The sequence below is a fragment of the Raphanus sativus genome, chromosome 9, assembly GCF_000801105.2.
Source record: "Raphanus sativus cultivar WK10039 chromosome 9, ASM80110v3, whole genome shotgun sequence".
NCBI classification, from domain to species: Eukaryota; Viridiplantae; Streptophyta; class Magnoliopsida; order Brassicales; family Brassicaceae; genus Raphanus; species Raphanus sativus.
In genome coordinates this window covers 30,687,092-30,713,820 of record NC_079519.1, presented here as the reverse complement: position 1 = coordinate 30,713,820, position 26,729 = coordinate 30,687,092, and the positions used below count along the sequence as shown (strand labels likewise).

General features: G+C 32.7%; 4 protein-coding genes, 1 long non-coding RNA gene and 1 pseudogene across 5 annotated transcripts; 3 read left to right on the top strand and 3 right to left on the bottom strand.

The window, feature by feature from the left end:
* The first annotated feature begins 853 nt into the window (after positions 1–853).
* On the top strand, positions 854–4,954 carry LOC108825216 (probable WRKY transcription factor 50). The gene is made up of 3 exons (XM_056995273.1): positions 854–1,231; positions 4,390–4,519; positions 4,620–4,954. The coding sequence occupies exons 1-3, from the start codon at positions 1,192–1,194 to the stop codon at positions 4,741–4,743; spliced, it is 294 nt and encodes a 97-aa protein (XP_056851253.1). The 5' UTR covers positions 854–1,191; the 3' UTR covers positions 4,744–4,954.
* Positions 4,955–5,532: 578 nt separating this feature from the next.
* On the bottom strand, positions 5,533–7,200 carry LOC108825642 (cytokinin riboside 5'-monophosphate phosphoribohydrolase LOG8). The gene is made up of 7 exons (XM_018598970.2): positions 7,008–7,200; positions 6,591–6,688; positions 6,458–6,488; positions 6,278–6,377; positions 6,132–6,202; positions 5,906–6,049; positions 5,533–5,820 (listed from the first exon to the last, which is right to left on the bottom strand). The coding sequence occupies exons 1-7, from the start codon at positions 7,110–7,112 to the stop codon at positions 5,746–5,748; spliced, it is 624 nt and encodes a 207-aa protein (XP_018454472.1). The 5' UTR covers positions 7,113–7,200; the 3' UTR covers positions 5,533–5,745.
* A 2,295-nt stretch (positions 7,201–9,495) lies between these two features.
* Positions 9,496–13,064, top strand: LOC108826977 (uncharacterized). The gene is made up of 4 exons (XM_018600321.2): positions 9,496–9,881; positions 10,747–10,999; positions 11,072–11,250; positions 12,559–13,064. Exons 1-4 carry the CDS (start codon positions 9,596–9,598, stop codon positions 13,062–13,064), a joined length of 1,224 nt encoding a protein of 407 aa, XP_018455823.2. The 5' UTR covers positions 9,496–9,595.
* A 3,463-nt stretch (positions 13,065–16,527) lies between these two features.
* Positions 16,528–17,103, top strand: LOC108827132 (S-protein homolog 13-like). Its single transcript, XM_018600486.2, has one exon. The coding sequence runs from the start codon at positions 16,559–16,561 to the stop codon at positions 17,027–17,029; it is 471 nt and encodes a 156-aa protein (XP_018455988.1). The 5' UTR covers positions 16,528–16,558; the 3' UTR covers positions 17,030–17,103.
* A 2,301-nt stretch (positions 17,104–19,404) lies between these two features.
* Positions 19,405–20,443, bottom strand: LOC130500438 (uncharacterized). Its single transcript, XR_008939063.1, has 2 exons — positions 19,712–20,443; positions 19,405–19,639 (listed from the first exon to the last, which is right to left on the bottom strand). It is a non-coding gene; the product is annotated as an uncharacterized LOC130500438 (long non-coding RNA).
* Positions 20,444–20,712: 269 nt separating this feature from the next.
* Positions 20,713–21,386, bottom strand: LOC130500222 (auxin-responsive protein IAA28-like; annotated as a pseudogene).
* Positions 21,387–26,729: the final 5,343 nt, after the last annotated feature.

The following is a 26,729-nucleotide window of genomic DNA, read 5'->3' as shown; positions in this document are numbered from 1 at the left end:
AACATGCCACGGTAGGAGATGTAGATGTTCTTGTTTCCATTTCAAGAAGTAACCTAGAGCCTGAGTAGCTGTCATTCGTTTCCTATGATCCTTGTTCAGAAGCCTTTTCACAAAGTCTTTACCGGTAGGAGATATGTAGAAGGCCAAGGCAAATCCTCAAAATTAGGGTTTGCTCTAAGCACACAACAAGGATTGCAGATTCAGTTCTTCCATAGAAAGGTCTGCTTCCACCGAGTAGTATGTAACTTATCACACCAATGCTCCACATATCTGCTTCAGTGCTGTAAGATCGAAGCGTGCCGGGGGGTTTGCGACGGTTTGTTGATTCGGAACGTCGGGGATCTCGTCGTCTTTGACGGCGGAGATATCCCGGCTGAAACAGTGACCCATGGCCGTTGGATTGATTGATCGGTCAGAGTCAGAGATCGGACTGTGAGAGTCGGAGATGAACAGTAAGGTCGATTTCAAAAGAAAAATTGTTGTTTTAATGATAAACTAGATTCCGGAGGGCGGGTTAATTTTTTTTTGTTTTACATTTTATTTTAAAATTTTAATTTTCATATTCGTATTTTTAAATTATTTTTTTTCTTTGTAATCATATTTGTGTTAAATAATACTCCCTCTGTTTTTAAAAGATGCATATTCTGGAAAAAATATTTGTTTCAAAAAGATGTATTTTTTATGTTTTCTATATAAAAATTGCAATTTTCAATAAAATTAATTGAATTTATTGAAAGACTATTGGTTAAAATGCATTGAAATTTGATAATTTTTAAAAACAATGCATGATTAATGTGTTTTCTTAATATGTGTGAAAACTCTAAAAAATACATCTTTAGAAAACAGAGGGAGTATGAGAGGATGAGTATATTTTTACACAATATGATTACAAAGAAAAAAAACAAAATAATTTAAAAATATGAATATGAAAATTTATATAAAGATTTATTTGCATTAAAAGTTCACCTAAACCCAGGCAAACCTTATTTTAACATCATGTACTTTAACTGATAAACTTAATGTATGTGCAAAATATTCAAAATTTGGAAAACAACTCATAGATGAATGGATGGATGATGATCTTGTCGCTGCGGTCTCCGGGATGAATCATTCTTATGGTTATCAGACCAGTGATGATTCTGCTTTCTTCTCTGGTTCCTCTAGTTCAGTCAATCTGAATATCTAAGTAACATGGCTTCTGTTGCCGCTGCTACAACCACTGCTTCTGCCGGTGAGTCTCTCTTTCATTTTGTAGAAAGGATTATCATGAATGAAAACGGAATCACTGATTCATATGAGCCTTTGGCTGTGATCCAAAGATCCGTTCAAACATATATGATATATGTCTTGAGGATTTCATCAACCTTATGCATCAGACCATGAGAGCCAAGACATAAAACCCCTTGATTATCTAATACAATAAAGTTAGAAAATCTGTCTCCTCATACTATCCACGACATATTTGTGAGGGGGGCAAATGGTGACACCTGTCGCAACAGCAGTGGTTTGTGTGTATCACGCGTTTTGTTCACTCTCCGCGCCTGCATCCGTTGTGTTAACTACACGCGATTTGTGTTGCTGAAGCCCGCCAAGAGCCCACATGATTTCATATCAAAAAATTTGTTTACATTATTTAAATAAATTATGTAACTCAAATATCTCATCTCTATTTCAATATTATAATAATCTAAATAAAGTTTTTTTTTTTTGGACAACTGTTTTTTTATCTTTTAAATATTAAAATTTAACAATCTCCAAAAAGAGAGGATCGGAAGTTACATCTCGACGTCGGAGAAACGACGGTACCCAACCGCAATGACTAACACAAAACAAGCAAACAAAGCACAGCTCAAATCGAGATCGAGATCTTAATCTAAGAGAAAATACTAAAGCGAGTGTGATAAGACACAAGGAACACAAAACCCCCAACTCCGACGAACACGATTGGAATAGCAGATCCCAATGTCGTCGGAAGTTTGCTCCAGCCAGCGTGTTCGAAACCGGCCGTAGATCCCTCCACGACTAACCGACAACCCACCAGAGCCAACCTCGGAGGCATCCCGTGGCCGAACGCCGAGATCTACAAGAAACTCTGACTCTAAAGCCTCTCTCCGCCAAGCTCCGTCACATCGCCTCGGGCACCGTGCACAAACCCTAACTTCCACCGGCTAAGAGAAGCTTCTGCATCTAAACCCAAAATCTTTGTATATCTCTCGGAAAGCGCAGCCATCTACATGCAGGAGAGGATGAGACAAAACCTGAAGCTCAAGGAAAAACGTTGCAGTGGTGGTGGATTGATGGAAGAGATGCATAGTAAATTTACTTTCAAGCTAAAGAAAATTATTGAAGAGCTTATGTTTAATGGGGATGAATAATTGACGGTAAGAGTGGAGGTTTACAATAAAATCACAAATAGGATTCATAAGTTATAGAGACGAGAGAGAGAGAAGTGAAAGATGAAGGAAATGTGATTAATTATCCTAATATTACACGTGGACACTCAAACTCTGTATCTTTTTTCTTCCAACAATCTATTTACTCTCCTGGAAATTATTTTTATATTTTGTATAAATTATAATTTTACCAACAAGAATATTCTCAACAACCAAGTTAAGCTCACAAAAAAAAATTATCAATTATATTCTAACAACTCCCTTTAAAAATTATCAATTATATTCTAACAACTCATATCTTCTGTCTTAAATTTCCTCAGATAAAATTCATGCAACGCTTAGCGATAACTCTATTGGTTTTAATACAACAATCCCTATAGAAACTTACTAAAAATAATAGAAATGTCTTGATTAGCTAAACCAAAGACTACTTCACAATTTAAACCTTTGATTTATTTACTCACAATATATTAGTGTCTACAATAAATATTTAAAATCTAAAAACAATACAAATCTGGAACGTTACAAATTTTATATAAATTTTCAAAGAATTGTAAGACATATAAAATCAAAATTTCGCAGAAAACTAAAATATTTCAAACACCAATTGTTGCTCTCTCTACCAAGATGTATTAGGCTAAGGTTCATAATATTTCAATGCTTCATTCAGTTACACATATTACATTCTGATCAGAAATGAGCACAAATTATAATAAATCTAAAGCTAAACGCAACGTAACCACTATTACTATAAACATGTTATGAAAAGATCATCCTAAAAACTAAACTGTAACACCTTTAAAAAGTCAATTCAACACAGACAACTAATTGTTGCTCTCTCTACCAAGATGTATTAGGCTAAGGTTCATAATATTTCAATGCTTCATTCAGTTACACATATTACATTCTGATCAGAAATGAGCACAAATTATAATAAATCTAAAGCTAAACGCAACGTAACCACTATTACTATAAACATGTTATGAAAAAATCATCCTAAAAACTAAACTGTAACACCTTTAAAAAGTCAATTCAACACAGACAACTAACTCTGTTGAATAAATGATCTTTAAAACCAACAATATCTTAGCTAATGATCTACAAATTACTCTAACTATCAAAGACTTTAACCAAAACGCATCATCAACACTTGACGTCGATCTAATCATCACCGACCTAGAGAGTACTAATAGGCCTCTAACTACGGAAGAGAAAGATGATATATGCATCGTATGCTTCGGAGATTACAATGATGGAAACAACCTTTGCTTTCTTAGTCGCGGCCATAATTACCATTTCGATTGCATTGATCAGTAGCTTCGTACAAAATTAAATTGTCCGGTTTGTAGAGACAGTTATCTATGATACTTGCTTCAACTAAAAATAATAATATAAGAGTTTATTTGGTTCTAATTTCCAATATCACTTCTGTCATATTTTTTACTTTCGATTTATTTCCAAAATATTCTAACTGATTTCTCCTCATTTATATATTTATTTCTAACACTTTATCATTTTAACAATGGCAATAACCAAAAAAATACATGCGTGCAAATAAAAAATATATACTTTGTAAAACAACCTTCAACAAGTATTTTTACAACCCACCATGCCCTCTCAATAACATTTTAACAGCCAGCTTAACACAAATCATCAGCTAAGAGTTCTGAATTTTTCAAAATACCATACCCTTCCGGTATACATCAGCTTAGCACGAATTACAAATTTGAACAACCATAACATTTACGGCTTATTAAACAACTTTTACGTCTGAACCCGGCGCGTAGCGCCGGACAACCACTAGTAGTGTATATTTTTACAAGTTAATCTATGCTAAGATAGTTGTGACCACCGCATCGCAATTAATAATAACAAAAATCTTTCTATATACATATGAATTTATATGCTTTTGTTATTATTAGTGGCACCAATGTTACCATTTGGACCTTAAATCTTATATGTTTTCTTCTTTTTACTTATGCAAAAAAAAACCAAGTTAAGAAAGAGAAGAAGAAAGTTAATGAGAGAGTTGCATTCAAGACAGAGTCTGAAGTTGAAGTGCTTGACGACGGATTCAAGTGGAGAAAGTATGGGAAGAAGATGGTCAAGAACAGCCCCAATCCCAGGTAAGGCAACAACATCTTCTAAAATTCAACCTTAATGACCTGGAATCTGAAATGCACCACACCACTGGCTAGTTGTAGTGATGTATATGTTCATTTGCAGAAACTACTACAAATGTTCAGCTGATGGCTGTCCCGTGAAGAAAAGGGTTGAAAGAGATAGAGTTGATCCGAGCTTTGTGATAACAACTTATGAGGGTTCTCACAATCATGCAAGCAGGAACTAAGGTTCTTAAAGAGTTCCAATGCTATTCAGAGTATTCGCCTTAAGCATATGTTCTTGAGACTGATTTTATACTTAACACTGCTTCTAGTTCCTTATATATAGTGTAAACTGAGTCACAGGTTCACAATTTTTGAGAGATTTATGATATATTCCGAATCCATAGTGTACTTCTATAGCATCTTATTTTGTTCCAAATGAGAATCAGTGACATGTAGTTCTGTAACCTCATATCACTTCACAAACTATCAATCTTAGTATATCAGATTATCAATGCAAATTATAAGCAAAAAATTATATTTACCAGCCGTGAATATGAAAAAATCCATGCACCAGGAACATATAGCATCATATTTGAATCCAAACCGTAACTATTCCAAAATTCCATATTCTCTGAGCTGGCTATGGTTGAAACAGAGAGAGCAAATCACATGTGAAGAGTAAAACTAATGGGGATTTTGAAAGTTGGCATAGTATGATACTAAGGGAGACAAAAATGGTTAAAAAAAAGACAGTGAAACAAAGTCCTGTACTGATCTATAAAAAGCTTATGCATTGCACAGTTGTAAGGAATATAAACTTTGGTACATTGTTGAGTATTTCAACATCATCACCATCCTTAAACATGTTATTAGTTTGGCTATTTCTTTTAAGATTAATATGAAGACAGAAGAGAGTGTTTTGTTTTCTGCAAAAGATGCAAAATAAGAGACAGAGATGAAGGAAGGGCCCGGCCCCCTCATAGCCAAAGTTGCTTTCAAAACAGACAGTTACTAAATGCTTTCCATGTGAGTTGAGTAAGCTGTCTCTATCCAAACCTTATAATCTTGTCACAGCTTATCTCCAAAAGACATGACAGATCATTCTGATTTCCAAAAGAAGAAGAAAAAAGACATTATGTATGATCCCAAAATCTGAAATTAATAATGGCTTTCACCATACACCAAAAGCTTTTCTACTGTTCAAATTGAAAAAACACATGCTGTTTCAAATGCTAAACAGAATGTTAAGAATCTCCAGCTAGTTGCTTTACTTCCCAGCTCTGGTGAGAAGCAATGTGCTTGTGCGAAGGAGTATATAGCTGCCAAAGAAAAAAAAAAAACTGAAACAACAAACCACTAATGAACACAATGATCTAAAGTGTTGTTGTTGTTGTAGGTATGTACCTCCATCTTCTCCAGGAGTTCTTTGGCAGATGGCGCAGAAACAAGGATGTTACGAGCACCTGGCTTAATAAAACCCTCTTCAACTCCAGTGTCAAACAAAGCAAGCAGATTGTTGTAGTAACCATCAACATTCAAAAGACCAACCTGCAAGAAACAATACGAATATTCCCACATTCATTTTTATAATGTGTTTAAAACAAAAGGGGGAGATGGGTTTTTCAAGTACCGTCTTCTTATGGATACCAAGCTGTGCCCATGTTATAATCTCCAGCAGTTCCTCCATTGTTCCATAACCTCCTGATGAAAACAAGAAAGTCAACTTCTTTTTTAACAAAAACAACAACACTTATATAGAGGTTTAGAAAAACTCGCCAGGGAGGGCAATGAAAGCCTCAGCTTCTTGTGCCATTGCTGCTTTGCGCTCGTGCATGTCTGCAACAACTCTTACTTCTCCAACAGTCTCACCAGATATCTGTTAGACCCACAAGTAAGTAACACAATCCAAAACTCAGCAGAGACTTTTTGAAATAGGTGCAGAGTGATGAACCATACCTCAATAGGCATCAGAGCTTGTGGGATGATCCTGCATTTTACAGAACATGCATTAAAAAAGAAAAACACTCCTTTTAGATGGAGATTTTGAAATTGCATCTAATGGGAATGAAGAGGAGTCTTGGAAACTAACCCGAGTACATGACAACCACCTTCTGAGACTCTCCGAGATATCAGACCCATTAGTCCAACACTTCCTCCTCCATAAACCAAATCTATCTTTCTTTTCACCTACACAATTCACACCAAAATCTTCAGAAGCACACAACACTCTAAAGAAGAACACATTATTGCAAGTCAAATTTTTGACTCTTGTTCCAAACACAAAAATCTAAACATTCAGACCAAACTATAAACGACTTCAGCACTTCGTAAGTTCTGTAATTACAGAGCATAAAAGGACAACAAAAACTCAAACCCATGTCCGAAAACATACACAGGAACAAAAAAAAGTTATGACTTTTCCATTCTTTGGCCATTAAAGTCCATATCTTTATCACCAGAACAACGATATTTGATTAAATTAAAATGGAGAGAAGAGATAACAAACGAGTTCATTGCCAAGTTCGATAGCAGCAAGGCTGAAAACATCTCTATGGCCAGAGTTACTTCCGCAAAAAACACAAACTTTTCTGAATCTCTGGTTCTTCTCCATTATTATTATTAGTGTGTGAGCTCTGCAAGAGGATACAGCTTTTGCAGCAGCCGTTTATAAAGGCAAATCGGGCAAAAAGGATGCAGAAACGAGAGTGAGCAAAGCGACAAAATTAAACCTCTCTTTGGGTGCTGTACTATTATTTTATTTTGGACGTAATATCCAAATTATTATTTTTTTAAATGAAAATTACCTTTAGTGGTTCTTTTATAAAAAAAAAATATATTGCGAAAACATTATAAGGTTCAATTTGAAAATAAGAAGAAATTGTTATCTTATTAACTGTTTTTCTATCACTGCAAATATCTTAAATTATAAATTAAATAGTTATAAGGATTAGTCCAGAGTTTAACTTTGATAATAATGTACTTGGATTATCATAAATAACTTTATTGGGTCGTTCAGAAACAACAAGAAAGCCCATTGTTGATTTGGCTCTGATTTATGTATAAGAGAATAGATGAAATAAAAATGAACAAAATAAAATAAATATGATATAGATTAAAATAAATTTATATCATTGACTCTTCATCCAAATGTATTATAATTTTTTTTTTGTAGAATTGATAAAATGATCAATCCATTTCATTCGAGATAAATGATAAATTTTGTTGTGCAATTGACTGAATAAATTAATCTAACATTATCTCATTCCATAACTGTTGATTTTACTAGCAAAATCTGCTGCTCTCAGTTGTTTTTTTTCTTTTCATTTCAAGTAGACTATAATCCCCTATATATTAATCCTGGAACATTGCAACATTGTTTGGTAGTCACGTGTCATCATGAGAATTATTTTGAGGATTGTTAGAGAAATAAGTCGGTCTATCTACACATATATTATAGTTTTTATTAAATAACTATTAAATCAATTATTAATATACAAAAGAATATTCTCTATTGTTTCCTTAAATAAAAGCTACGGAACTTCCTAATATGATTGACATATATATCACCATTAATGATTATGAATAATAAAGATTTGATAATAATTTTTTATCCTCTATACTTTTCGTTTAATTTTATTTGTTAAAATAAATTAAACAATCACATTAAGCATATAATTAAAAAAATATATTTTTTCTTATATGTTGTATTTCGAATTTTTTAAAACAATTATAAATTAGTAAAAATGGTACAAGCCTCACATTGAAAATTTTGTGATCAATGGTAACTTTTTTTCAGTTCAGCCTATCGTTTTAATGGGTCTTGAACATTTTTAATGATTAACTAAATAAATCACGTACATAAAAGAAAGTGTTTTGGTTTAAAAATTGTTGCATACCCAAAATCAGTATGAACCATCGTTACTTTCATTTAAAATTTGGTTACAAAAAAAAATATATGGTTGGGAAAAAAATCCGAATCCAAATAACCGAACCAAATCCAATCTACAAAATAGTATAGAACTTTAATCAATTTGGTTAGATATCTGAACATGTTTAAATTTTGGTATCTAAAAACCAGAACCGAACCCGATTCGGACCAAAATATTTTGGGTATCCGAGTATATTCGAATCAAATTTATATACTTAAATATATTATTTTAAAAAATTAATATCTCAAAGAAATAAACAAAATACTTAAGATGTTTTTAAATTGTCCAAAATATTTAGAAATATATAAAAATAGTAAAAATTATATATTTAAAATAACTAAACATTACTCAAAATACCAAAATACTGAAAATATATATTCATTTTCTATCCAAATATTTAAGTTAAACCAATTTTTATGTTAAATTTAAGTATTTTGGTATAGATTATTCAAATTTATATGTAACATATTATTTTTATTTCTATGTTTTGAAAAATTTAAAGTATATATGAACTTTAAGTTTTAAAAAAATTAAATGGGTTATCTGAATCTAAAACCAAACCGAACATATAAAGATTCGAACCAAATTTGCAAAGATCCAAACCGAATCTAACCAAACCAAATGATACCTACCCACATGTCATCCCTAATCAAATGTAAAAAAAATTATTGATAATAAAAAAAATGTATTATTTATTTAGATACAACATATTTAAAAAAAAATTCACCCCGCGCAAGGTGCGGATTATCATCTAGTTAGAAAGTATTTCAGAAACTTGATTGAGAAACTAAAATCCCCTTGATTCTATTAATCTTATGACAATATATAAATCATATATAGAAGAAACTCGAGTCCTACCCTTCTTCAACGACCTCCAATGTTTTGGTTGGTAAGGAGATATCAAGCAACTATCTCCACTGATAAAAACATTAATCTTTAATAGCAGCAACCACACATACAAAGAAACGTATTAACGAGTAAAAACAGTTTTAATTATGAATCACGCATTGATCAAACAAACAAAAAACAGCTCTTATACAAAACAGTTACGAGTCAGTTCTTACACATATAAAGAAAGTAGAATTGTTTCAAGATTGGTCTAGTAAAAAATAAACAAAATAAACAAGATATATAAACTGAAGTTTCGAGATAAATAACTCAAAAGATGGTGAAGATGAATCCCAACACCATAGTTAAAAACCTCCTCCTCTTTCTCCTGCTACAAATCTCCAGCTTCTCCATCGTTATCTTCTCTATGGAGCAATTGTATAGGAAACCTTATAAATCGGAGTATAGCATAAGACCAAACACTGTCACACGTATCGTCGTGTCCAACGAACTATGGGGTCTTAGGAAAGGAAACGCTGGCTTTATATGCGCTCATGGTCCCAAGGTTTGGCGTAAAAGCAATCCGGGAGACCGGTACGTTGTAATCGAATTCCAACACACTGGTCTTACAAGGTATAAATTCGTACATTGCCATCTCCGGTCGAGTCGTGGCTATGTCAATATTCCTGTCAATATTCACCCCGACACTGCCGCTATGTGCTACCCTAGTTATATCTGCCGTTACTCTATTAGAAAAGATGGAGTTTATTACAAGCCTGAGAAGAAGCTCTTACCATGGCTGCCGTTTCCACGCTCTAAATATACCATGTTCAACAAAATAAATGTTTGGAAAAAAATTGTTTCACACTAACATTTTTGTGTTTTCTATAATTTGTTTTAATGATAATGATAATTTTACATTTCAAAAGAATTAATTGACTTTTTTAAATTATTATTAATCTATTTTATTGAAAATTGAAAATTATAGAATTAACGCATTTACAATATAAATTTAATGTTTTATATGTATGTATAAATAAATAAAATATTTACACAACTGGAGGAATATGAAATTGGTAATTGATTTAGATATTATATAGAAACCACTATATAACCATAAGGTACCAAAATATTTTTCAAATATTGACAAATCTCTACTAAAAATATTTTAAAATATTGAGAAATCTTTAGTAACTATATATATATATATATATGGATACTTATCTAACAGAAAACCCTATATATGACGTATTTATTTAACTTTCTTATAGGTGCAGTTTATGGCTTTCTTTATTGTCATATCGATGGTGTGCACATAAAAATAACAACAAATAACTATATAGGCTTTGCAACAAATTTCAGTTTTAAAAACGTTTTATAGAATTTAAGGTACAAAATATCCCAAACCCCCCCAAACAGGAGACAAATTAATTATCACGACAAGGCAAAAAATGACGTTTTACATTGATAGATTTATAAGAACCCTAGCGTGGTTTCTTGCAACGCAGGTAACCATGGTCTCCTACGCAGGGAGGTCAGATTTCGTCTCAACGGAGCTGAACATACGCAATGAAATGCAAGGCTTGAAACGACCAGAGATAGTTTACCACTGTCAAGCTATAAATAGTGGCCTTGAATACGGATGGCGACGAGCCAAAAAGCCACCGTTGGGCCATACCTTCCATGTACTCTTGGAAGGAGGCCAAACACTGGAGGAGGAGATTCACCGCTGCCATTTCCGGTCGGTGCTCGGTAAAGCAGACGTCGATATCCGTATGACCGCGATTGATGCTGAGATGTGTAATTATAAAAGGGCGTGTGCCGCTCATGTGGTTACACCGGAAGGGATAATGTTTCACGGTAAAGAATGGGATTTTAAAGAGAGGTATCCAAGGCTGATACCACGGACATATCTTGAAGCTAAGTGGAAACCTTGGCCACGACGCAGCGGCCGCGACCGTGGGGACACGAGAAGCCAACGTCGCTCCGGAAGTTCACAGTGATTTAATGCCTATAAGACTTTAACTATTAAACGAATATTAATCATTGGGTTTCATGTGTAAGAGCTAAATTAATGAATGCTTAAGGAATTTTTGTTTCTTTTATTTACTGTGCTCTGTTTTCGAATTACACTATTAGTTCATGCTACTAATAATTACAAATTGTTTTTACAAATGTAAGTATGTTTTACCAATTTTGATCTCTATATTTGCTTTTCTTTTCCCTTAAATATTATTTCTTCGATTAAAGTGGCTAATTGATCCTTCTACGTACTTACACTGAAATAGTTGAAAACGAAATTTGAACTATAGCCAAACACATCTTAAACATGTCTATTAGCTAGTGATATACCTGATTGTGTTCCTCATGAAAACATTGCATGAAACTGAATACTTCCACAAACATTTCTGTAAAATACAAACAGAAACGAAATACAAAAAAGGAAGAAGATTGTTTATTTTATATTTTGGTGTCACTTGAAATAAAATACATGATTCAACATTGTAAGCACAACCACCCTTGAGACATGCTAGATTGGGTTATTATCCACACTATACTTTCAGATCTTAACATGCAATATTTGGATAAAGAAGTATAAAAGGTTCGTTTAATGATGTCAATCAAAATGATCCCTCATACTATTTTGCTAAACATAAATACACGTACTTAAATAAATTGATATTAAGATTATTTTTATTATTTATTTGATATTAAGATAATTTTGTCATTTTTATATAATGATTCATCACTTTCAGTGTTAAAATTTCTTGATTTTCTTTTTTTGTAACCAAGGCTAAAATTTATAGATTTTCCCCTAGTAGCTATATCGTCTAACGTTTGCTGCTGGTAAAGCTATAGCGCAAGCTGCGCAACTAACAGACGCGTGTATGAAAATGCACGCATCATGGGAAATATTGTTAAAAGTTATAACAATATTCTGTTTTCTTTTTATAGTGGGGTGTATAACAAATCAATTGGTATCACTAATTACATTTTTGAAGATATCTTCGGTATTATTATCCTAAATATACACTGCTTTTTGGAATTGGTTATATATCTCGTTAGTAGGCACAAAACTAACTTCCTTCCATAACTTTTCGTTTCCTTCTGTAAATATATAAAACCAAAAGAAAATGCAAGTGTCATCAAGAAAGAAAACCAATAGGAGTTTCGGAATTGGAAAAAAAAATTATAAAAAAAAAGAAGAAGAAAAAAGTAGAGAAATGTTAGAAGTAAATAGTGTTGCCAAGAAAGCTATAGTTTGGTGCCTTGTGTTGCAAGCCTTTATAATTCAAGGAGACTCAATTGAAAGTGGAGATGTGCGTTTCTCTATAATGTTAAAAAACGAAATGTACGGCTTAAAACGTCCAACGGTTGTCTACCGGTGCAAGTCGTCTGAAAAATCTCTCCGGTGGCACCAATCATATAAGAAAACGGAGTTTACATGGGATTTCGAAGTCCCGCCATTTGGAAACGGCGTGGTCATTCACCAGTGCCACTTCATGTCGAGCCAAGGGACAGCGGATGTCATTATCAAGACGTTGTCGATGACATCGATCTTGTGCGGAGGGCATGTGTGTAAATATGTTATTGGGCCGAACGGTATATATTTCGTTGGTTTTGAGACCTATTATCCGCACAATGTTTTGTTAAGATTTGTGGAGTTGGTAAGGCCTGTTGTCAAGCTTGTTGAACCATGGAAGGCGTGGTCACCCCGGCAGCTGAAGGAGTTACGAGCGCAACGCAACCGCACCAGGTCAGAGGAAGACAAAGAATATGATGACGAGAAGGAGAAACACGATTAGGTATAGAACATATCATTTCTGCAATGAAACTTACCAAATAGCAAAAACTACAGTAAAAAAAAGTGAAGAAATGTTGAAGAAAATAGTAGTTAATTTTCTTTATATGATATGTACTAGTTAATATGCAGTGTCTTTTTTGTAAAGCTCAAAAACCAAAAATTCATTATTCTTTAACATAGTTTGGAAACGCGTAGTCGCGTTTTATGAATTTGAATTTGTAGCTGTTACACTTCTAAACATACTAATTTCTCTAGAAAAGCTATCAATATTCCTAAAAATCAACCTTACACAAGCGTGGGTCGAGTGGTACAAGAGACATCAAAGAGGTTAAGCCCTCCAAATTCCAAACCTACCATCACAAATATGTTTGTTTGTATCGCCAGACGATATAAATATCTAATTTTTATTGTGAGCAATCGGGTCTATCTTGTGCTGGTAGACCATTTCTAAAGGATTAGTCGATTGGATCTCGGCCGGCCGGACACCTCCAAATTATAAAAAGTTCCAAAAATTTAAACAAAAGAATGGTGTGAACAATAAAGATAGAACAAAAAAAAAATCCCAAAACCCTCAACATGCACTTCTTGTAATTATCACCACCATAATGATGGTGAGTCACGCCCATGGATTTCAACTTGAGATCAGATTACTCTTGGGTCAGTACAGGAGGCCTGTGTACAAATGCTGTTCCCGCGACAACGCACTTGGGTGGCGTAAAAACTGGACAGATCAACACAAGGCTGGTCCTTCACCATGTCGCTTTTCAACACCTTCCACTGCAACTTTCATACAGCATATGGTGTTGAGGAGAAGCAGCTAGTTTCATCGTGGGAGATAAAAGAGCAGTGTGGTGACCGGGAAAAATGCACTTGGGTGGTCAAGAAAGACGGAATATACTCGAGACATTGGAAGACCACATATTTTTTTAGTAACAAGTAGTACACTAGTTAACAATTTGTCGATGTTGATCAACATGCGTATGTTCCAACATGATGTTCTCCAGAAAGCCTTGGAGCTAATTAACAATTTGTCGATGTTGATCAGTAAGATGATTGTAACATTGTCGTGATTTAAGAAGAAAAAAACATTGTCGTGATTTTCGTCTCTGGATGTTGTTATTCCTGCTAAAAAAAACCAAATACGTAACTTAATGCATGGTTAAAATGAGAAAGGAATTATAGTTTCTGCATGATAATTTATGAACAATACTTAGGTTCATCCCTCGGGTGAACTTATAAATTTACTTCTTTCTTTATTGCAATCATATTATCATAAATATTAATGTCATATAAATAAATAAATCATAAATTACAAAAGAAGTAAACTTTAAATCATAAATTCTAAATTCGAACTCTAAACTCAAATTTTAGATCTTAAATTTTAAACCAAACCCTAAACTTATACCCTAAACCCAAACTATATACCATAAATCATAAACCCTAAACTCAAATCATAAATCCTAAACCCTAAACCCAAACTCTAAACCCTAAATCATAAACCTTAAACCCAAACTGTAAATCATAAACCCATGATTTTCAAATACCTTTAGGTTAATGATCATCAAATATATTTTCAAATACATTTTAGAGTATAGAGTTTGTGTTTATGGTTTACAGTTTGGGTTTAAGGTTTAGGATTTAGGGTTTAGAGTTTGGGTTTAGGTTTAGAGTTTGGGTTTAGGGTTTAGGATTTAGGGTATATAGTTTGGGTTTAGGGTTTAGGTTTGGGTTTAGGATTTAAGGTTTAGATTAAAATTTAAGATCTAAGATTTGGATTTAGGGTTTGAATTTAAAGTTTACTTTTTTGTAATTTATAATTTATTTATTTATGTGACATTAATATTTATGGCAATTTGATTGAAATAAGGAAATAGGTGAATTCATAAGTTCACTTCAGGGGTGAATCTAAGTATTGTTCATAATTTATGGAAGAACCTCAAGAGTTTAAGACAAGCCATTGCGTGTGTCTGGTGTCGAATCTCTACAATATTATTTGAGAAGTCAGTTTCCTATGTGTCGCGCTCACGTTAACTCTCACGATGATTGATTACGTTGATACCCTTAATAAATTATAAATATTACATTTAAATACAGTTATTGTTTTTATTGTTTTTTATTTAGTTTCCATTTAAAATTTTCCATATAACATATATATTAAAAAGGAAAGATTTATAAATTTTAAAAATTGAATTTAAAAACGAAAATATATGTATATATAATATGATTTCATTAAAAAGGAAATTCCACAAGATGGTAATATTCTATTTTAAAAATATTTTAAATAACATAAAATATACTTTTGAAGTAATAAAATATTTTCTTTATATCTATTGTTTCTTAGATGAAAAATATATATTTGTATATCATGTGATTTCATAAGAAACAAATTCAGAAAGATAATCTTGATTATTAGAAAAATAAATATTATTTATTTCAAAACATAATTTTAAACAATAAAAATATATATTTTCAAAGTAATAGAAATATTTTGATATATCTATCTAATTTCTTAGATGATTACATAAAATAATTAAGTAACATAAACTGATATATGTTTAGTTGACTAAAAATAGTTTATAATTAGTATTATTGAAATTTTTTATTTATTTTTCATATATTCAGTTGACTAAAATATATTTCAATTACAGCAAAAATATCGATAAATTAGACTAATTAACATTATATCTAAAATAATAGATTATATTAAAATTAAGGAAGATAACAATCAACCTAAATGCAAATAAGAAAATTAACCAAAATTTTAATATATTTAGAATAAAATATTATATTTGAATTCAGTTAAATAATGCAATCCAATATATCTAAATGATAACTAAATCGACTGTAAAAAATCGACTAGATATAATATATCTAAAATCATATTTCTAACTAAAGTAGTGTAATATTATTAATATAAATTATGCATAAAATTATAAATTAATTTAAAACTAAAGTAATAGCAGTCAATGTTTATAAATATTTATTTTATAAATATTTATACCCGTGCATGAGCACGGGAAAATCACCTAGTTGATAATAATTATGATTTTATACTTAACCAATATAGTGAACACGTATTTTTAAAATGTTAGAGGTGAAAATTTGATTGGTGTAATAAATATATAGTTAAACTACAAAACTATGCTGTGAAATTATAATTATATATATCGTTAATATAACTTAACGTTCTAGACTCTTCAGCCTATGTGATAAAACATTCTAAAAGAGGATTATCACGATTGTGGTCAAAGTTCTGAAACAGCACATTTTACTTTTCAACTGGTGGGATTTGCTTTCTGTTTTATAACCAGAAATAGACGCAAATACCTTATAGTAGTTCTAAATATGGCAGGGGGAACAGTAACGGTCTAGCTAGTTGTCATATAATTGACATTTATATATAGGTTACACCTTCACGTGTTCCAATGTGTTCCATAAACCCCAATACTCGACGAAAACAATATTCAAGAAAACATAACAAACGTTGAATCCAAAATGGAGAGAAACCAAGGCCTGTGCTTCTTCATGGCGGCGGTTGTGGCCGTAGCATTGTTACCCGCGCCAACAATGGCTGGTCATCTAGAGCTAAGGAACGAGATCGAAGGTGTTGCTGTCCGGAAAGCGAAGCTGTCTCTGCGATGCTGGTCGAACGAGGACGACCTCGGGTGGGACGTGCTAAAGCCAATGGAGTCACGGGTGTTGAAGTTCACGACAATGAACATGTGGCCGTTCCAGAAGACCGAGTTTCGGTGCCAGTTTCGTAGCGGGTTTGGAACAACGAGCCAAGAAGTAATGACTGTGTTCTCAGTCCGAAGCGGGTTTCGGGAGGAGTGCGGATTCTTAGGAAATGAGTGCACTTGGGTAGCGAAGAGAGATGGTTTCTATCTAAGGAAGGCCATAAAGGACAAGGATGATATGAAGACCTTTGTTGATATCCTCAAAAGCAAATGGGTTTGGAAATGGTGATTTTTAAACTATTTTTGTACAATTTCTTTTTTCAACAACATTCATTAATCATTATACGGTTAAATCCATATGTAATACCGGTAAAATTTACGAGACTTAAAATAATTATGGATTACAAACTAAATGATTAATATTTTTTCGTCAAACTGCACATATGCTTAAACCAAGTTTTGGTCGGTAGAAAAACTATTCAAAAAAATTTATATTCGATTATATATGGTTTACATGGGAAAATACTATACTTCTGGTTCTAACCTTCTTTGCTAATCGAGAAAAAATTCTATCCGAATAGACATTTCAACTCTTCAAAAATAAGTTAAGCTCAAACTCTGATAAAACTTAGAGTTTGAGAAAAATGAAAAATAACTAATATTGATGGATACAGTGGCGGATCCAGACTAATTATTTGATGGGGGCACATAATTAATATATATATTAAATAATATTAAATTAATTCAAATAAATTAAATAAAATCATATTTAGAAATTATTTTAACTGTTAATCATTAATAATAAAATAAAAATGCAAAAAATAATAAATTTATTTTTGTTCAATTCAGAACAGATTTTATAAAATAATTATTTTACTACAAATGTAACTAATCATATAACACTCTGTGACAATTAAAATTAATTTGAATATATATATATAAGTAGTCTTCAAAGTTACACATATATAACAGCATATCAATATCTTATAGAACTTGTTTAATCAATTAATCATCGTACATAAGGAACTAAACTCTAAAATATAAATAAAATGAATGGATTAATTACTTTTTAGTTAGCAATTGCTAATGTCTATCATTAAAAGAATGGACTTAAAATGTGCTAAAATGAAGTATTATAATAGAAAGAACTATTAAAACAAAAATAAAAAGAAAAATATATGCTAACACAAAAAATATGAACAATATAAAACAAAAGATAGGAAAAATCCCAGTAAATAATTGCTGTGAAGAAAGATGTTGTACTAGCAGACGTGTCAAACAAAATATTAATTGTATAATGTACACCGATAGATAAAAGTCAAACCAGGGAAAAAAGCAAAACACGATGGTTTTGAACCCTGTAAGAGCTCAACGTGACAGTGAGCATATTTACCAATTGTTCCACAAAAATCAATAGCAGCCTAACTAACTGACCGAAATTTAAAAAGTAGTTGGGGGCACGTGCCCCCGTTTGTGGTACTGTAGATCCGCCCCTGGATGGATATGACCAGCTCCATCGGTGAGTTTTAAAGGAGTCATTATTTTTTAAGAAAAATGAAAAATAATTAATATTGATAAGAGAGAATAGAAAAAGTCTTTAGAGCATCATCAACTCAGCCACCTTCTTGGGTTGCTTTTTTTTCTTTAATTTTGTTTTGTCTGAATTAAAAAATAAAAAATAAAAAGGGAACCAATCGCGGGCCACCACATGTCGGTGGGGCCCGCAAATAGTTGAAACAACACCGCTTAAACAAGCGTTTTTCCTTCTTGTTTCTTCTTCCTCTCTTTCTCTTTTCTGCTTTTTTAATTAAAAAAATAATAAGCATCACCACTAACCACTGCGTTAATGGTGTTCTTACCGTGGATATTTAAGGGGCTGGTTCTTAAGATGAAAAGACAGATGTCATTTACACTACTGTCTCAATTGGTTTTACAAAATTAATGCAGAATCAAATCATTATAATAACATTATTTTTTTTGTTTTAGGAACTGCTATCGGTTACAACCGATGGAGCTGCTCTATCATTGAAACGAAATAAAGCTATTTCTGAGATGATTACTAGCCAGTCAACTAGATTTGTAGTCATATCAATATGCTCCACATGATTAAATATATATTAGTTAATACGAGTGCAATTTTAGAGAAGAAGATGGAAGGCGATAATGCGAAGAAGGTATGTAACTGCAATCTGCAAAGATCAGCACTTTTCCAATGGAGCAGATAGATAGGCTTGTTTCTTTTCAAGTCTTTTTAACTTTTATACGTTTCCCTTATTGCGCCTAGAACAAATAATATAGGCTCAAATATGGCATTAGAGATTTAGAGATCCAACTGTTTTTCAATATTTCAGCTAACATAGGCATAATCCTTACGTATGGCATTGGAGGCCCAACTTAAGCAACCATCCTTATGTTACGTTACTCACATGCAAAATTTGAAGCCTAAGGACTACTTTGGTCTCATTTCCTCTCTATTTCATCTGGTTCAAACTTACTTTTGATCTCGTATAGAGAAGTAGATTTAAAATATGGTTTAATATTACATAAGTGTTTCTGTTCTGTTCTGTTCAATCGGTTTATTTGGGTTTCCGGGCTTATTAATTTTACTACTAAAAACGATACAACAACTTGTTTTTCTACTATCTTTATAGATTATACTCACGATAACATAGTAATACCACCCAGATTACTTAAGCAAACATCATATTTACACAAATTCGTCTTCCATAAGCATAACGAAAAACATAGAGCATAATTTGAAAAAGCAAAATCTAAGTAACAATAAAAGAAATCTCAGTAAATCAAACCAAGCCCCATGGTTTACATAAATTAAATTTTAAACAAAACATCGAACTGGTGTATTGGTGAACCTCACTCTATTCCATGCCATGTTTTATAGCTGCGGAAACACAACAAAATTATACATTATGTATATAGTCTGAAAAAGGTTTAGTGAGAAAAGTAATCTTACGTGAGAGCATGGAGACGTGGGAGGTTTTTAAAACGTGCAATCTCTTCACAGTCGATATAAACATCCTACACCAATAGGGATGGCAATCAAGGACTTGGACCGCGGGCCTGGCCTGTAAAGGCTTGCTGCGGGGCGGGATTGGGCCTCCATTTGATAAACCCGCAAAATTGCGGGCCTCGCGGGACGGGTCTAAAGCGGGACGGGTTCAAAGTGGGATGGGCTCAAAGCGGGACGGGTCGAAAGCGGGATGGGTTAAACCGCGGGATTTTGAAGCTTTCACCTGAGAGAGAGAGAGAGAGAGAGAGAGAGAGAGAGAGAGAGAGAGAGAGAGAGAGAGAGAGAGAGAGAGAGAGAGAGAGAGAGAGAGAGAGAGAGAGAGAGAGAGAGAGAGAGAGAGAGAGAGAGAGAGAGAGAGAGAGAGAGAGAGAGAGAGAGGGGGATTAGACATTATGGAGCTCCGTTGATGGTGGTTTCAGGGGTCGATGATGCTTCCGGTCTCCCAAGCGTCTCTGGTCTGCACCGGTGGAGCTTCTTCAAGCCATTATAAATGATAATAAAAAACATTTGTTTTGTATAAGCTTAATGTATTGATCTTTTAAGAGTATGCTCGATCATGTGTAAGCTCAAACTCAATTATTGTCTATGTTTGTTTGTGCATGTAGAAATAAGCAATGTAATATTCGATGTCCCGCGGGATGGCCCGCGAAGGCCTACATATTTCGCGGTACGGGATTGGGTAGCCTAGTTTGAAGACCGCATCCCGCGCGGGACAGGCCCGCCCGTGTAACCGCCAGAAGCCGAACCCGCAGCGGTTCGGGACGGGACGGGACGGGAGAGCCCAATTGCCATCCCTAATACACCAATATGCTAAACTATGTAAATATATAGTCCAGCGAATTGATGAAAAAAAAAAACAAGGATATTCATATGAAAAGAAATGACTCAACTCTTTTTAGAAAACTCCATTGTTTTATAAAATGATTTTTGATGATAATATCGAGTTAATTTGCTTGATTAATCAACTTACTCCAAGGAACATCTCCGACCAGAACTATTCTCCTTCAGTGTCTTCGTAGACCAAAGTGTATTGTCTGTCTACATCAGCGAATCTTTCTTAGAGAAGAGTTGGTCAACGGCATATGAAAGCTGTTGGTAGTTGTTATAAGCGAAGAGGTTGACTTTTCTTCCAATGGGAACTCCTTCCATATTGATCTTAACGTACAACTCTCTCACGTCATCGTTCACTCCCTTCTTCATCTCCTCTTTTGGCTGCGCCGTTAGGTTTCGCCGGGATGGTCTCACCGGCGGCCATCCCACCACCGGAGCTGCCTCAACCCTGTTGTAACCAAATCGTATTTATAAATAAGTTTTTTATACACTAATATCCGAAAACTATGGAAAATAGATTTTCTTTCTATTTAGCATATCCAGAATGGGGGGAAATTGTTTGCTATTTAAGATACAAGGTGCCTCAAATCCATTGATAAACATGTTATTAATGACGAGATTATGAGAATGAATTAAGAGAACCTGTTATTGAAAACAAATGATGTGTCTTTCGTGAGGCTTCTTTGTTTAGATCCATTGACGTTGTTGTTGGATGTGAGTTGGTGGCAGGGAGGAGCCAGCCTAAGCTCTAGTCTCTTCTCATCTTCCATTTCTACGTCTGTGTTGTGTTTGGTGTTGGGGAGTATTATATGGATTGTTGGTTGGCAAGGAAACTACAACCTCAGTCTTTGCAAAAGTAGCTTTTATTTTCTGATAAAAGAAAAGACATTTTTGTTTTGCATAAATATAGAGATCTTACACGTAATTCAGAATGTCAATATGCATTGCATACGTGTATGAATATGACACGGTAGATAGATCAAGTTTACTGCATAGAGTAAATATCTACTCTAAGATCAAGTTTATTTTACATTCAGCTACAAATTTATCAATCAGATGATTTTTTTTTCTTTTACCATTTTAGCTATCTACTGACCATCTCCAATGTATTTTGCTATTTTCACCTCTAAAATAGAAGAACTCTATAATAGAGGTGAGATATGCTCCAATGTATTTCTCTATAATAGCAATCTCTATTTTATAGAGTAAAAAAATAGAGGAATGCTATTTTTTCCTCTATAAATAGAAGAAAAAAATAGAGATCTCTATTGTAGAGGAAGAAATAGAGGTGGGTTGGAATAATTTCACCTCTAAATGCTATTATAGAGGTGAAAATAGCAATGGGTTGGAGATGCTCTAAATAGCTTAGTTATACGAGAAAATTATATTTACTCTGTTTTTTTTTTTCTCTTTTCTCTTGTCTTACCGTCAATCTATTTTAGTTTTACCCCATTTCCACTTTTTTATTTACTTTATTTTTCTCTGACTTTTACCAATCACAACCATAATGTATAAATACATACGTTTGACACTTTGTATTTAAAGTTTACACCGATATATATGCATGTAACTATATTTATATATCATGTCATGAGACAAAAGACATGCCATGCATATGGTTGTTACAACATGTGATCATCAAGATCGCCATCATCGTCTCCATAACCCCCATTCTTTAAAGCATTTTGTGTCTGTATGAGAAAAGGAGTTTGGGGGCCGACAAAAAAGAAAGAGGAGAGAGATTCCTAAGCATGCTTAAATCAAATGAGTACCTACCAAATAAAAGAAAAGTAGTAGGTCTTTGTTTCTTCCTCGCTTCTTCTGTTTATCTTTTACTAGTTAATAAAAGATATTTTATTTTATACCTAATTCTATTTTTGAAATTTTTATGTTTACTTAGATATCCACTACTATTAACTCTATATTTTTCACAAGAAATCCACTACTAGATTTTTTTTCTTTGCTGCAATTTGGCCTCCATAATGTTTATCCTTTTTCAAATTACATAATTGATTGGTCTAGGAAAATATTATCAACAACAATAAAGCTAAAGATAACCTTGCCTTTTCTCTCCCGCTTGGGTTTCATAGTTTTGATGTTGTTCCGGTAGAACTTGGTAGTTTGATTCGCGAAGATGTTGATGGTTCTTTACGGCCACGACAAATTCGTTTGTAGTTTGATGTTTGCAGTTTAATAAAAATGGGAGTTTTCTCCCATCTTCCTACCAAAAAAAAAAAAAAAAAAAAGCTAAAGATAACGATAGAAATATATCTAGACTGTTCAAGGACGGTTCAAGGATCTTTCACCTTGCATAATCAAATAAGCTGTAAATAAATGGGTGAAAAAAATTCAAGTGTCATCTCTGATAGAGTAATATCGTAGCTTCATGGCGAAATAACCGCCAATAAGCTTGTGGCTCAACCGCTCAACCTAAGATTTCATGGCGAAGATTCAATTAGCCACAGACGATCATATATTATGACCATTACAAACTCATGGTTAACACTTATTTTGCGGCAGTTTTTGCACATTGGTCACCATTTACGAGTACTCATTTAGTTACAATAATTAGCTCGGTTGATTGATAAAATCATTATTTGACTAATGAAATCATTACTTCAAAGACTAATCACCACAGTAATGATCATAGTATTTTGTATTAATTCTATTGTTGTTAAATAACTCAAAATCAAACTTTGACATGTGTGTGTCCGTTGTAGACGACCCAATGAGTAGGCTATTGTATTGCCAATTAGATAAACCAGTTTTGCCTATCTCCAGTCCTGAATTATGTGATATTTCCTAAACATAATTAAGAAGTATATGTATGAAGCAATATATTTTGATAAGTTTATGCAGGAATCATGTATACTGGTGTATATATACCCGAATTTGTAATTAATTATTATTTTTCCATAAAGTTCACAAATCTTTGGGTTTTTCAGCAAGAAAAAAAAACAGCCAGAGTTTATAAACATCTTAAACTGAATCAATTTTCAACATTTTATCAATAGTGCACAAAAAAAATCTACTAATAAGTCCATATATCATCATTGAACACCAAGGAGAGAAAATAGAAGGAAAGACAGAAATAATGATGAACATCTTGATACCAAAGGTCGATACACATTTAGTCATGCCCATCATTTTTTAAGAACATTATCAGACAAAAAGGCTAAAGAACAATTATACACTTTAGATGTTCAATGAATGTATAGACCATTTGAACTAAAAGAAATCAAAGCCATCATCATTATCAGAATAACTAGGCTACTAATGGATTATGGAGGGCCACCACTTGCAAATTTTACTTTATGTATTTCCAATATTTGATTTATTTATCTTGACATTTTGAGTTTTGAGTATGATGGATGGGATCATTGACTTTGCAATGATTATAAATTCAGGCCCAAAATCACTTCAAATGTTCTCTCTTATAACACTCTTGTTCGCTTTGTTCTTTTTTCTCTTTGATATATTTTTGGAATAATTGCATTATGTGACAGTAAAAACTGTGCTGTTTACCAAGATATCAAAGATAGAACTGTCATACTAAAACTATACTAGATCTTGACCCGTGCGATCGCACGGGTATTAATTTTCAGTTTTTATTCATTTATACTAAATAGTATATTTGTAATATTTGATCGTTTTACATTGACTAAATTAGGGTGGATATTTGCATATCCACTCGAATTCGGTTAAAAATCTATTCGGGTTTGAGATTTTGAATTTAAAGATTCTAGCTCTATTCAGGTATTTATAAATTTGGTTCCGGTTTTATTAGGATCTTTGCGGATATGATAACCCGTTTAAATTATTTTTAATTTTTTTTTAAATTTATATATCTTTAAACTATTTGAGTAATGTAAGCCAAAGTACCTAAATTAAAATTTTAAAATAGGTTTAACTTGAATATTTGGATGAAGAATAAATATATATTTTAAGTATTTTGGTATTTTGATTATTGTTTATCTACTTTAGATGTTTACTTTCGACTATTTTTTATATTTCAAATATTTTAAACAACTTAAAATAACTTATATCTTGGATATTAACTCGAAAAATAGCTAACATATTGAAGTAAATAAATATGATTTAAATACATTCGAATATCTGAAATATTTTTGTTCAGATAAGGTTTGGTTATGGTTTTCTAGATACCAAAATGGTAAATCCGTTGGATAGTATCTAGTTTCGGTTCAAATTTGATAATATTCTGTTCGTTCAGATTTGTTAAACGAAGAGTTGATATTATAATTTCCATGAATTATTTGTCTAACAAAAATGTATTTTCTTTTAATTTGATATTGATTTAATTGAAAATTTAATGAAATATATTTAATTCAAATTTAATTTTAGAAAACACATTAATGTAAGTGGAAAATACAAAACATTAAAATAGGAAGTATTATTTAATAATGTATTTAATTCAAATTTAATTTTGGAAAACGCATTAATCAAAGTGGAAAAGACAACATTAAAATAGGAAGTATTATTTAATGTCAGTGGCATAAAAGTGTAAATAACACTGAAAACTAAGGGGCATTCTATATGTGTACTTCTCTTTTAATAATATAGATGAAAGAAAAATGTTTTAAATTAAGTCTATTAACGTTTTCCAAAAATGATATTATCAATCTAGAAAAGGTACTTACCATTTTTAGAATCCTTTGTAAGTATCTTAACAGTAATGTGGAAGCACCTTAGTCTAATGGTTAAGGTATAAAGGCTTCTACATCCAGGTCTGGGGTTCGACTCCCAGACTATGCAATTTATTGCAGATTTTCTCAAATCCAGGTTTCAAGTCCCTGAGAGAGCGCGATTTATTAGGCAACTATACAGATTATGGAAGGAATGATTACAGGAAACTATGTGATTATAGAAGGAATGATTACAAAAGATTTTCAACATGGTGCAAGTAAATCTGGTCAGGCGTGGATCTTCATAGGACGGCTCAGATGATGCAGTTAGGCGTAGATCTTAATAAGACAGGTAATATTATCGGTTGTCGAATCGTCTATGTAATGTTCCTAATAATTGTAATATCATAATAAATCAGCGTTAAAAAAAGTATCTTAACAGTAATTTTTTTTGACAAAGTAAATTATTTTTTTTGGAAGAATAAAACATCAAATGGTATTTTAGATAAAATTTCATTATAAAATTAATTTATATCAATAAATTAGATAAATATAATAATATGGAAAATAATATCCATTAACACATGACACCATTATCTATTATAGTTTACCATGTTAATTCCGTCCTTTTGTGTTTGCGTACTAATCGCCAAGCTCCACCTTAGCTATAGACGGTAGACGTGTCCAAGTGCAAGATTAATATCCAACAAAATACTTGAACATAACATAAATTGAGTTAAAGTTGAAATTAAAAGAAAAAGGTGAAAAGAGAAGACAAGTTGACATATATAGAAGCAGCAAATCCACAGAAACAAAAAGCAAAAGAGAAAAGCTGAGGACACACTGGTGCAGAAGAATGGTTAACAGAAGTTCTGTAGACAGCGACGTACATTCAGCTCTCTGCCATCTTGACCAGGTACTTAGGACGGCAGGTTCCATGACAGTCCTGCAACAACTAAAACAACATGAAAACAGATTTTCTGACATCAAATATATATATTGAGAACTATGAAACCTTAAATAGAAAACTATGAAAACCTAACCAATTCTTAAGTTTTGGCTCCCAAAGTGGCTACAATGTTAGGAGAGATCTTTCTGATGTTTCTGAAAGGCGGATAGAGCAGTCCCTTAGTGAAATTCTCATAAAACAAAGAAGATCCAGCAAATGATCTAAATAGTAAACCAAGTTGTCTTGACCTAGTGGTAAAGAGACTCCGGCTGGAGCTTCTGCCCTGGGTTCGATTCCGCTTGGTCATCGGAACTAGCATTAAATCGCAAAAATACGTGGGTTGTCGTCGACCTCAGAGGAATTAGTCTTGGGTCTAGAAAACCTTTGATCACCCCCTGGTTAATCAAAAAAAAAGTCTAAATAGTAAAGGTGAAATTTGATCTAAAATCAATTGTAACAGATCATCTTATAGATTCTTTTATGGTGGAATGACTGAAAAGTTAGGTATCTGACAATGCATCAGTTTCTTGAAACAGTT

What these genes read in the sequence shown, in the direction of transcription:
- LOC108825216 (XM_056995273.1), top strand. Translation starts at nt 1,192, where the DNA reads ATGGCTTCTGTTGCCGCTGCTACAACCACTGCTTCTGCCG. An exon ending in TACAACCACTGCTTCTGCCG is followed by an intron (nt 1,232 to 4,389) that starts GTGAGTCTCTCT and finishes AAAAAAACCAAG; the next exon opens with TTAAGAAAGAGAAGAAGAAA. An exon ending in AAGAACAGCCCCAATCCCAG is followed by an intron (nt 4,520 to 4,619) that starts GTAAGGCAACAA and finishes GTTCATTTGCAG; the next exon opens with AAACTACTACAAATGTTCAG.
- LOC108825642 (XM_018598970.2), bottom strand. Translation starts at nt 7,112, where the DNA reads ATGGAGAAGAACCAGAGATTCAGAAAAGTTTGTGTTTTTTGCGGAAGT. An exon ending in TCGAACTTGGCAATGAACTC is followed by an intron (nt 6,689 to 7,007) that starts GTTTGTTATCTC and finishes TGAATTGTGTAG; the next exon opens with GTGAAAAGAAAGATAGATTT. An exon ending in GGCTTTCATTGCCCTCCCTG is followed by an intron (nt 6,203 to 6,277) that starts GCGAGTTTTTCT and finishes TGTTTTCATCAG; the next exon opens with GAGGTTATGGAACAATGGAG.
- LOC108826977 (XM_018600321.2), top strand. Translation starts at nt 9,596, where the DNA reads ATGGTGAAGATGAATCCCAACACCATAGTTAAAAACCTCCTCCTCTTT. An exon ending in ATTCACCGCTGCCATTTCCG is followed by an intron (nt 11,000 to 11,071) that starts GTCGGTGCTCGG and finishes TAATTATAAAAG; the next exon opens with GGCGTGTGCCGCTCATGTGG. An exon ending in AAGCCAACGTCGCTCCGGAA is followed by an intron (nt 11,251 to 12,558) that starts GTTCACAGTGAT and finishes TAATTCAAGGAG; the next exon opens with ACTCAATTGAAAGTGGAGAT.
- LOC108827132 (XM_018600486.2), top strand. Translation starts at nt 16,559, where the DNA reads ATGGAGAGAAACCAAGGCCTGTGCTTCTTCATGGCGGCGGTTGTGGCC.